This window comes from Canis lupus, chromosome 7, assembly GCF_011100685.1.
Source record: "Canis lupus familiaris isolate Mischka breed German Shepherd chromosome 7, alternate assembly UU_Cfam_GSD_1.0, whole genome shotgun sequence".
In the NCBI taxonomy this organism is placed as follows: Eukaryota; Metazoa; Chordata; class Mammalia; order Carnivora; family Canidae; genus Canis; species Canis lupus.
In genome coordinates this window covers 31,682,867-31,695,366 of record NC_049228.1, presented here as the reverse complement: position 1 = coordinate 31,695,366, position 12,500 = coordinate 31,682,867, and the positions used below count along the sequence as shown (strand labels likewise).

The 12,500-nt window shown below is 35.8% G+C and overlaps 1 protein-coding gene across 7 annotated transcripts in view; it reads right to left on the bottom strand.

The window, feature by feature from the left end:
- Positions 1-12,500, bottom strand: part of FMN2 (formin 2) — a 370,776-nt gene that overhangs the window by 262,006 nt on the left and 96,270 nt on the right. For 6 of the 7 annotated variants that reach the window (XR_005362165.1, XR_005362164.1, XM_038542666.1 and 3 more), the window contains exons 3-5: positions 10,011-10,158; positions 7,738-7,749; positions 1,917-1,972 (exon numbers count right to left, since the gene is read on the bottom strand). Coding sequence is in view for 5 of the 7 variants with exons in the window: in XM_038542666.1 (XP_038398594.1) it covers positions 1,917-1,972; positions 7,738-7,749; positions 10,011-10,158 (216 nt within the window). In the remaining 2 variants the exon portion in view is untranslated. The remainder of the gene's footprint in view (positions 1-1,916; positions 1,973-7,737; positions 7,750-10,010; positions 10,159-12,500) is intronic. The other variant, XM_038542665.1, reaches the window with a different exon arrangement.

Sequence of the window (12,500 nt, the reverse complement as noted above, 5' to 3'; positions counted from 1 at the left end):
TGAGCAGGGAGCCCAATGCGGGGTCAATCCAGGATCCTGGGATCATGACCGGAGGCTCAACCAACTGAGCCACCCAGCCTCCCTGAAAAATCACTCTAATTTTATATACATGAATAGATACCTTGAATCTTGGTACATAGAGCAAAGTTGCACATGTTTATCATTTTTGATAGTATAGATTATATTTTGTTGAGGCTTTCTTTGGCATTATCATGTATCACAAAATTAAGTAACATGTAAATTTAGGAACATGTAAATCTAGTATATTACATTAGATATACTTAGTCATGCCTCAAAAAAAAAGGCTATAAAAATGAGGGGATATTTTGAGGGCACTATTTTTCTTAATTATTCCTGAACTTATTTCTCTTTACCTCTTTTTATCTTTCTTCATCTCAATCACTACTGGCTAATCATTACACAGTTAATTAACTGAGAACACCATCCCTCTCCAAGTGCCCTGGCCTCACATAGTTCTCTGCTCTGACAAAAAGCTAAAAGAACATGTTTTATGACACTATCCTTAAGAGTGTCCTTAACCTTACAATAATGGGCAATGTGGCTACATTTTTTGATTGCTATTACTATTATTATTATTATTTTAATTTAGAGAGAGAGAGTGCACATGGGGGTGGGAAGGCACAGAAGGAGAGAGAGAATCTTAAGCAGGCTCCATACCCAGTACAGAGCCTGAGGTGGGGCTCAATTTTACCACCCTGAGATCATGACCTGAGCTAAAATCAAGAGTCAAATGCTTAACTGACTGGGTCACCCAGACACTCCAATTATTATTTTTTTAACTGAAGTACAATTGACATATTAGTTTCAGATGGGTAAAATAAGTGAAGGGGATTTAAGAGGTACAAACTTCCAGTAATAAAAGAAACCAGTCATAGGGATGAAAATATAGCATGGGTGTTTATAATATTGTAATAACTTTATAGCTATATTTGTTTTAAAGCATGAGTAACTTTTAAAATAAAATTCTTGACCAGTGTTACATCCTCACTTCTCCTTAGGAGGAGCACAACTTTTCATGTCTGGTGCAAGACTGCTCCTTTTCAAAAGGGAAGTCATTTTTTAACTTGGAAAAGCTCTCAAAAAACCATCAAATTCGTTAGTTATACTGAGAAAAACACTATGTCCCAAATTGCCTCGTATGTTGTTATACACTAACAAGAAAGTCTTGTCACCTACTAGACCACTAGTAGTGGAGGACAGACTCTTCTTACTGATAATTTGTAATACTAAGTTATTTTCAAAAGATTAGTTGGGGGAAAGTATAAATACATTCTTAAAAAATGGTTTTGTATCCAAAAGAAAAACTGCTATCCACAATTACTATTCCATATAAGCATTTCCTTTCTTCAAGTCTTTTTTCCTTTAATAGTATTTTGATATAAGAAAAAAAAAAACACATAAAATTTGGCTTTTTTAGTAACAGAAAAAAAATATTTCTGTGGAAATTAAACAGACACTAACTAATGTTTCATCCACTAAAGCAACTTAGGAAAATGATTTGATTTTAGGAAAGCTCTGGAATTTTTTTTAAAACTCGTATCCATGTGACTATTATTTCAGCCAGGCACATCTCCATGTGACATCTGGAATGGCCACCGTTTCCTGGAGTCAGCTGCTGTCAGGCCCAACTCTTTGGCCAGATATAGAATGATGCAGCTTCTAAAAAGCTTGTAGTCAGTTCCACTTCAAGGTTGATTTTCTTTGCAAAGCCTAAATGGAAGAAAACATTCCCTTCCACATGACTAGATTCCCCTAAAGGCTTAAGAGAAATAAGGGTGGCCTAAGCTAGTTGGCAGATGAAAAAATAAATCAGAATCTGTCACAATTTTAAGACAAGCAAGAGAGAAAGTAAGAAAGAAAGAGTAGGATTCAACATCCTAATAAGATCTTCTTACCCGCTGAACAGCATCTGAACATTTTTTTGGAGTTTCCAAAACAGCAGACTGAGATTCTGGTTTGGAAAAGAAGAAGGTAGTCAGTATCTTAGAGAAGAAATTTTCCCATTTCCTCAACAGAAAACAAAATGAACTAAAATATATCTTTACCCCGAACTACCAAAAACATCCAATTTATCTTCCAATTATACTTCTGTATTATGAGGAGGACATAACTACTCTTCAGTATATAGAACACATTTAATGACTAACACGTCATTATTTTTAAAATTAGAATAGCCTCAGGCCCTTGACACATCAATCATAATTACTGTTCTCAGTTGCCACTTTCAATTGAGTGTTTCTACTGAAACATTCACTTACTATATTATTCACTTAGCCAAAGTCTGTACAATGACAGAAGCCAACTCATCAATCTTAAAGACAGAATTTAATTGTCTTATCTATTGACAAATTACCTTCTAATTTCACTACCACCAAGAGGCATTGAGTAATAAGGGGTTCTGAAGGGATTTTGTTCCTTTATTTGCCTTTGAGACTCTATGAGTCTGCAAATTCATGCTGGAAAACCTAAGGGATAACCAATTCCAGGATTACTTTTTAGGTGAAGGAGCAATTTCTTCTAAGTGAAACTTGCATGAAAATTTAAAAACAAAAAATAAAAACAAAAGGGCCTTCAGAAATCCCCAGTGCTCCATGGAGCATAATCTGAAACCAACTCATTGTGTCCTCTGTCCAAATTTATAGCTGAGAAATCAGAGGCTATAATATAAGCAATTGGTGGGAAGTTGAGATGAGAGTTTGTCTCCAGTCACATGGCTCCCCACCCACAACTAGCATGCAGACCAGACACCTGACAAAAAATAGCAGTCACTCTTGAGGATAATTTAGACATCCCTAATTTAGCAGGATTTTAGTTGATACATGTTACAATGCCATAGAAAAATAAAATATGCCTACTATTTAAACTTTGTAACATTGTTAAACTACATTGAAAGTGCATTTCACAGAGATTAAAGCACAGTCTCTGTACAGGCCCACTGACCTTCTTCCATCTGTCCATAGTCCCTGACCTCTCTGACCATCTCTGCCTTTCCCCCTACCCTGACCTTCTCACTACCCTTAAACGTGCAATCATATTCCCTCCACAAGGTCTCTGCTGAGGTGGAATATCTTTTGGCATGTCCCCTTGCCTTGCCCCTTCCCTAGGGCTTTGTTTCAGACTTCCTGCACTCTTTTGAATAAAATGGCAATCCCACACACTGCTATCACCCCTCATCCCCTGTCTCTTACTTTCTTTGTAACATGGAGCCTCACATGTTATATGTGATGCCTATTTTACATGTGATCGCCTCCAATGTTTATCTCTCTTACTCTACCATAACGTAAGGCAGGGATTTTTGTCCTTTTTTCCCCATGATATCTCTGACATCTAGAATAGTGCCTGGCACAAAGTAGGTGCTTAAAATACTTGCTGAGTAATTGTAGGAGTGAATGGAAGGGGTGATCAAGAGAATCATCAAATCATGAAAGGGGTATTCCGGGGGAGGGAGAATGGGAGTAAGGATTTTAAAGGGGGCAATATAGATACCACTTTGCCTTTAGCTACTTCCTGCACCTCAGCTAAGAGTTCATTTTTCAAAAGAAAAATCCTTGAAAAGAGCATGAAGTAGTCACTTACCAACAGAGGTCACTGTGGCCATAAAATATTAACAAGTGGCCTTATATTAAAACATAAGCATTTTCCCAGACAAGTATTCGATTTCGTTGAGGTAATTAAAAAGGGAGTCTCCTTTTTTACGTCTGCTCTGAACTTAACACCAGAGTTAGCTCATTTTGAATAAGGATCCTAACATCAAAGTCAAGCAGCAATTCATATTAGAGCAAATCTGAACTCTTGAACACTTTTGTTTCTAGTTACCTCCAAATCCCCAAACACAATAGATTCTAGATAAGGTCCTGGGGCTTTGTATTGATGGAAAACACTTTTCTTCTTTTGTTTTTTATTTTGATTGTTCAGGGAGAACCCAAAGGATCTCCTGGTGGAACACCAACAGTTCTTTGTATTAGAAATATATACAGTGTTTCTTAGCTTTTTTTCTTTTTTTTCCCTATAGCCATAGACTTGGTGACCCGCCCCAAAAAAGCAAACTTCTGGGCTCTGATGTTAAAAAAGAATGCATACAGTTTACTAGAATAATGAACTAGAAAGACAGTCATTTTTCTGAATCCTCCTCCTCCCAAACTTTCAGTTCCCCTCTGTCAAAAAATTCAGTGGTGCCAGAATTTAATTCATTCCCCCACTCCCTCTCTCCCATTATACTTCTTATTTCTTTGAATCAGTGTATTACAACATCTAAGAGAAATTTATGGAAAATGCTTTCTTCAAAATCATAAACTGAAGCATAGGAGTTCTATCGAGAGTGTCAAGATTTTAAGATGAAAAAGATGTACAGAGTAACTGCACTGCAAAACAAAGGTAAAATGAAAGAGAACTCAGAGAAAAAAAAAAGTTAAGGAGAAGACAACTAAAGAAAAAACAAACAAGGCATAGGAAGGAGAAAATAAAAAGAAGCATGAGATACAGCACAAAGTAGTGTGAGTAGAGAGAAAATGGCATGTTTGCAGCAAATGATAAGTAAACTGGTTTCTGAGTAGCTGCTAAAAGCTAGGGTCAATGGGCCAGGGAATTTGAGAAATCCACTTAGTTCTAACATTCTTAGAATAATTACCTCTGGTACAAATGCCCATGACACTTATTACCAACCCTTTCCTCTCCCAGCATCCAGAAGCATTCAAGAATTGCTTTCCACTCAGCTCTGGAACTGACAGTCCAGTCCCCATTACATATTCATCACCCAGGATAGTTGTTATTAAAGAGTAACCCAGTGAGAGCTCTCTCAAGGGTACATTTAAAACTGCCAACTCCTTCACTGACCCTTCTTAAGAATTCAGAAACTAGACTGTTTTTGAAAACAAAAACAAAAACAAAAATCACTGTGAAGCACAGTAGGAGAAAGAACGTTCCTGACAAAACTTTACGTGTTCTAAATAAATCGATAATCTAAAATTCTGGGCTCCCCACAATTCCAAATATGTTTCAGAAATGAACTCTTCATCATCACAAAATAAGCCTATAACTTGTAAAACAAAACAAACTTGGATGAGTTTTATATTTGTAGAAAGAAAGAAAATGAGGATATTCCTCTGTGCAATGAATGGAAAATAAACTAAATCACCTTTTTAAAGCTTATAAAGTATGCCTTCTAAAAATGAATTAAGCAGTCTCCAGTTTTACATTTTAAGTAAAAACGCACTTACATAAAATTATTAAAATACAGTTTCTTTAATGATGCATACACCAATTTGATTCAAGTCTAGTCAATTTAACTGAGGGAGAACTTATTAAATGTTATTTAAATAGTATGACTTATGGTTAGCTACCTAATGAATGGGAGATGTTTTTAATTCTGGTATATCATGTCCTTCCATAAATGAAGATAGAATTAAACATGCAATTTTCCTAAAAGAGTTCAACTCTATGTTCTGCTTATTTGATTACCTCACAGTATGGATATACCCCTCATTGTCATTGTAACACACAAGCTTTAGCTTGCATATATAAGAAAGAAATGCAGGCCAAAATTACAAAAGAAAAAAAAAAAGAAAGAAAAAGAAAAGAAAGAATTACCTATAGGAGACATGGTCAATCTTTCAATATTTTCTAGCACATTTTATCCCTTAATCAAGTGGCAAGCTGAGAAATAGAACACTATCAGATTCTTCCTGGGTTCCTTATAGAATTTCTGTATTACCTCAATGGAATGTATATATGTTAAAGCATTCAGACTACACCTGGAAATGAGTTGATGATACTGTTTGCCTTACATCACACAGAATCTCTCTTATTAGGAACACTTCTTTTTTATATAGAAGCCCAGAAAAGTGCTTCTCTGAGACACTGTTGCTTTTAATCTCATAGACATAGGGGATGATGAGAGAATTGTCCCCATTTCCCTTTCTGCTTTAAATCTGAGGAAAATTAAAAAAAAAAAAAATCTGAGGAAAAATTTCCAACTACCTTTGAAAATTCCAAGTGCTTCTGAAATACATCTGTGTGCTACCTTACCTCAGTTTCATTTTACTGTTTATCCTAAATTCCTTTCAGCTTGATTTATTTTCCTTTGTAATCCTTTTGTATATCTTAGATATTTATATGCTGCTCAAATCTCTTCTAGAGCAAAGGTGGATTACACTGCTTTCAGCCAACATTTAAACATGAGTTTTAGAATTTCAATATAAATAGTCTCTGCCATGTTTCTACCACCTCTCCTTCCACGTATTTTCCTCCAGGATTTTCTGCCCCAAAATTGCCTTCCTAAATATTACTTCTCCAGCCATTTACATTTTCAGAGAAAGATAAAAGGCTTGATGTTTCAAAGAGACAACAAAGAATGATCAAGTCCCTACACACATCTAGACATCCTGCCCCTATTCTCCATAAACTAAAGTTATTATCTCTTTCATCTCTGTGAATCTAGTGAATAATTTTTGAAACTTGGTATTGAGTCTGGAAAATGATCCATGGGCACACACACAAAACTCTCTCAAATACTTGCATTAATGTGCTAAGTAGATATTTATTTTTGATCTTCTTCCAAAAAAGATCTTAATTTATTGGCTTAAATATATAAACATATACTATGTGCCCAAAAGCCTTGAAATGTTGGGAGTCTCCAAGGAAGACAGATATGTACAGATAAATTATAATGCATATGTAATTTGAATGATACAGATATGAATAAAATGCCATGGGACTCCAGAAAAAAGAACAACCAGAGAAGGTGAGGAGGGTGTTGCATAGTATAAGTAAAGGAAAATGAAGGGAGAGAAGATAAAGAGAAAACAACCTAAATGGAAAGGTTTTCTTCTTATCAATGCTTCTACCACCAAACTTTGTAAAACGTTGCTTCCTAATTTCCTGTCCAGCTAGACTTATTCTTCCAGGAGACATTCTATAGACTTCAAAAGGTCAATTTTCACACCTTGGGCTCTTCTGTGGTGACAATGCCAACTGCAAAAGATTCCTAAGAATTTGAAGCTTTTGTCCAGCTTACTGGTAGGGAGAGATACCAAGGCTTCACCTTGACCTCTGCACTTCAAATCCATATAAAGGACGTTTGGATTTTTTTTTTTTTATCATTATATGAAAGGTGGAGAAAAACCTCTCTTACAGAAGGAATTATAAAAATATTTAAGTCAGATGCAAGAGAAATCTGACTTAGCTGGACATGTGAATTAGTAATCAATATGAAAAAGAGCTGCAAGACCAAAATTAACAAGTTTTCATTTTTCTAAGATGTAACTGAAAGTCTTTTTCTTCAAAAAGAAAAAAGTCACTGAACTGTTTTACTTTGATCTAAAATTGAAAGGGGCTACATGTTGGTTTTATACTGGTTTTAACCATGGTGCCATTACACAACAATGTATAGCAATCAGTCATTAAGTGTACTACAAAGAGTTTATTACTACTAATATTTATGTTATCAAGTTTGCTCCATATATATATATATATTTTAAAGCAGTAGATTCTATGCAAGGTTTTTGCTATACTACTGATATTCTCACTCTTACAATTGACTGACTAGGAGGGAGAAGGTAGTATGGTCCTCAGAAGGAGAATGCCCTATGAAGTCACAGCAGGAAAGGTTTAAAAAGTGCCATTAGATCATTTGGACAAAAGAATGCTATACAGTTGTTGAGGTTTACAACAGATCAACTGGAGAAAAAAAATCACTACACAATATTATTTTCTACTTACCTCCATCATCCTCTTCAAGAATGCATATTTTAAAAGGATACAAGTTACTATATTAAAAATTACTTGATCTGGCATTTTGCAAGCTACATCAAATAACAAAGAAAACTACATTATTAAGTTCCTGGTATCAATTCCAATTATCACTTTTTACCAAACCAAAATTTAGATTATCACTAGCTTTCGATTTACTCCTCCTCCAGCATACAAAATCAGTAATATAAAATATTTCAAACTTTTTTAAAGTGCCTTAAAATTTTAGAGGAGAATATAAATGTTTCCAAAAAGTGGGTAAAGATATACCAGGGAAGAAAAAAATGAAAATACCACACTAATCATGATGTAAAACACAAGACATGGAGAGCAGGAAAGAAAGCTCTCAATGAAACTAATCAATTCTACTATACCTACACCTGGCTATTTCCTGTCAAGAAGCTGAAGTAATTTTTAACATGAATAACATAGTGTACTTAACGCGAACAATATTTTAAAACTTTTTAAAACTAAATATGCTTTTATGTGACTGCTTTATTTTCAGGTGCTATCATGTTAGAACCCCTTCATCTTGGAAAGCATAGGCATTAAGGAACTCTATACCTTGGCCCTTGATCAACTGTTCTGTGTTAAAAGAAACTCAGAGCCCAACACTAATAATGTTTCCTACTTTCTCTTTCTCATTTGTTGTTCATTTCTGGGAGTACAGTCCACAGAGTGAGCATTAAGCAGGGTTTCAAAAGCATTTAATTAGACATTAAAAAGGGGACATGCACGGTTGAGTGTGGAGTCCCATAGAAAGAACTCTGACTTAGCTGGACATGTGATCTTTAATAGAAAGAAAGGTAAATAAATGCATCTCTCCCGAGACTGGATTGTAAACACCATATTCACTTTGGAAAGGGGCCTAGAATAAAATCCTTGACACTGTGGGCCATTGTTGGTTTTAAAGGGAACTCATGGAAAACTAATAAAGATATCAAATAGTGCTAATAATGATAACAGTAGCAAACACTTAAACCAAGCCTGGCATTGCACCCTAAATGCTAACTGTGCTTTAACATGCATTAACTCATATAATCCTCAAAACAGCGCTACGTAGTAGATGCTATTCTTATTGACATTTTACAGGTAAGGGAATTGAGTACAAGGATTAAGAAATTTGCCCAAGGTAACAAACCTCCATGCTCTTATGTTATACTCTTTTATTACAAGTCCAGATTAATGACTTTCTTTCTATGAGCAGGGGCAGGATCAGAGGGAGAGAGAGAATCTCAAGCGCACTCCCTGCTGAGCTCAGAGCTCAACTTGGGGCTCAATCTCATGACCCTGAGATCATGACCTAAGCCAAAATCACAAGTCAGATGCTTAAACGAGCCATCCAGGAACCTTTAAAAAAAAAAAATCAAAATTCTTAATTCTAACATTCATGCTACTATTTAGGAAAATTTGGTGAGGGTAGATTTCTAAAGAGTAATGGTGCCCTCCCATGTAGTTTCCACTTATGAGTCAGTCCACTGAGAAATCCGGATTTTATTATTCCAAATTGAAGAATGTAAAAAAAGGAATTAAACAACCAAATTTCATAAAATATTCTTACACAAATATGATTCTTAATTCCTAAAACAAACACAAAGTGTTTTCCCACTTTCAGACTCCATATAAAGCTGATATTAATCTCATGCTATCTTCCCAGCCAATAACACAAAAGACTTTAACAAAAGATACAAAACAACCAAAAAGAAAAATTTTAAAGAAGAATAAATACATCTGAACATTGTAGTTTTGAAAAGATCATTTAAAATTTAGGTTTAATGAAATTTTTATCTCTATCACTCTGAAGGTAAAGAAAAAGATCAAGAAAAGCATAAGGAAAGCAGTAAAGGAAGACAGTCAGAGTAGAGAAGTAAGGTAGTCACCATCCTTGAAGGCAAGAGACAGAAATTTCCCTTTGGAGTTCTCAGTCCACACGATACAGAGCTTCAAGCTCAGGTAGTGGCTATAGATGGTCACTTGTAGCAGTAGTTCGCAAACTTTTGTATACACAATAATAACTGTGTAATTCCAGTATCCCATTCCCTAAAATTCTGACTCAGCAGTCTTGAAGGTGGAACATAAAAATTTTCAATTTAACAAGACTCCCAGTGATTTTACTTGAGTTAGCTGCAGACTGTAATCGAAGAAATACTTAGAAAAGAAATGCAGACTCACTAGCCAGTAAGCACTGCACAGGTACTTTATGTTATGCACTTTCAGAACATGCACTGTTCCTGGGGTCCCACCTGTTTCAGCATCCTTGGGCCTGTGTTCTTCATCACGAGGTTTAGATGGTGGCCAAACAGATGGGACTCGCCTGGGAAACTGTCCTTCTGTGTAATCCAGTGAGTGAGTGGGTTGGCTGACTGCAGCCCAGGTATAAAGTTGATCTTGCTATATTTAAAAATAAAAAATAAAAATAAATAAATACAATGTAAAGCTATTTTAATCAATCATGAAAAAAATGAAATCTTTGATCACTACAACTTCATTTCTATCATATATATATATATACACACACACACACATATATATACATTCATTTTGGGGGTGTATATACACATATAAAACAACACTGCATACTATCCAATGTAGACTCATAACATAAACATCCTTTCACATAGTCATTTCATTTTCATGACTATACTTGTCTCAACTGCTTTTCTATAGCAAAACTCGGTCTTTCTTCAGTGGTACAGATGCCATAGGGGTCTGCAAGGAATTATCAGAAAATCCAGACATTCAATCAGGGGACTCCCTGAACTAGCATCTTTAAGACATTTGAATGTGATGTCCCTTTAAAATCTGTTTAAACACTCGTAGCAAAGTCAAAGGACAGGCTGTACTTGGGCACCACTGGACAATAATAGCTTCCTTGCCTTCAACAACAAAAAGCCTAGGAAACCGACTTATCTTGGGTCCAGGCTGGGAACTGTTTGGAACTGAAACCATGAAAAAGTAAATGAACCTGCCAAGAATAAAAGAATTGGACAGGGATCTTCTGGCAAAGAAAGTGCTTCCCAGCTGCCGACCAACAGAATCTGGACAGAATGAGAAGGCTCATAACTATACCTAGTGCCAGAGAGCAAAGTGGAAATCTCACAAAGGAAGTCACTTTGAGGCCCATAAACACCTTGGAAAATTGCTCATTAGGATTTCAGAATAACATGTTTAACCATTTTAGGATGCATGCGCTCAATAGACGTATGCCCTAGGTTTCTTTGTGACATTTTCCTTACTTATAGGTATATTTCCCCATAGCTTTTGATCAACATAAGTAAAGTAAAGAGAATAACAGTATGATAGAGGTTGCAAATGAAGAGCAAATTAAAAACAAACAAACAAAACATATACCGTAATCAGAGAATATCCTCATCCCTACGAGAACAGAGTAAGACTTGGGTGAGAGACAATGTCAAGGCCTGCTGCAGTGCAGCATCCAGTCACTGCTTTAGAAAAATGTCTCCTTTTCTGCTGCCAACCATTAAACACAGAATTCTGCTTCCTTCGTGTCTGCAACACATGAACCTTTCATGGAAAGTGTAGTCAAGCACCTAGCCGGGTGGCAAGCTGTACATTCCCTGACAAAGGAACTCTTGCCTAGAGAGCTTCATCATCTTAATAACAGACCCACTCCGCCTCAGACTTGGCACCATATAAAAAAAGGCAACAATAGTCAAGAGGATAAACAGAAAAAGAAAAAAAAAAAAAGGATAAACAGTTTCGCTTAGGATTTCACAATTCACCAAAATACAAAGTATGCTAAAAGCACTTTATAAGCCTCATATAAATAAACAACAACAATAAATTTTAGGTCAGTCCTCCAGTTTTTGAAGCCACACCCCAGGATTGTAATATATCACAATGCTATGATGGTAATCTCAAAATTGCTCCTTCATAGCATGGCTCCACTAGCAGAAAAGAAGCAAAACACAAATTTCTTTTGTGGCTTTTTAAAACATACAGATGTCAACTCTTCAACCTATCATTTAAATTTTTCTAAATTCCATCCACCCCCACCCCAATTTATCTCTCCATGTTCCCTAAATCAAGCTTCACTCTACTACAATGCCTTTCCAGTTCTCTCCACTCATAGAATCTAATCTATCAGTAAAAGTCTAGCTGAAGTCCCACCTCACCTGGACCACTCCTCCATCAGAACATCAATACAGCACCCTGCCATCCTTCATTTTGAGAAGTAATGGTATGCCATCCAGGATGGTGGCTTAACATTTTTCTGAGTACATCTGATCTTTCCCCAAATTGACTGAAAACTCCTTCAGCATGTGAAGTATGTACACAGGTCCTATAAATCTCCCCTAGCACTTGATAATGTGATGATGACTACATAAAAGCCATTTAACTGTCTACTGAATTAACAGAATTATCAGATACAAAAGAAATAGAAGAGATGGCTTATCAATATGAGCAGTGACAGTAGCTGGTAATCCCATTTTTCTTCATTTACTTAACAAGGTACTGAAAAGGTACTTTGTGGACATCACATGTAAAACAAAGCTATTAAATAATCTGTTCTACCTAATTCTATTGGCAAATATACAATATAAAGAAAAATACGGAGTAGACAAAACTCCTAGGACATTATCAGTGCTGCATCATAGACAAACCTCTTAACTTTACAAGGTCTTGATGTTCTTATCAGTAAATCAGGAAAAACACCTGCCCGTTTTTTTATACGGCTTTTTTTATATGGGTAGCATGAAGTAGGAGCAAAT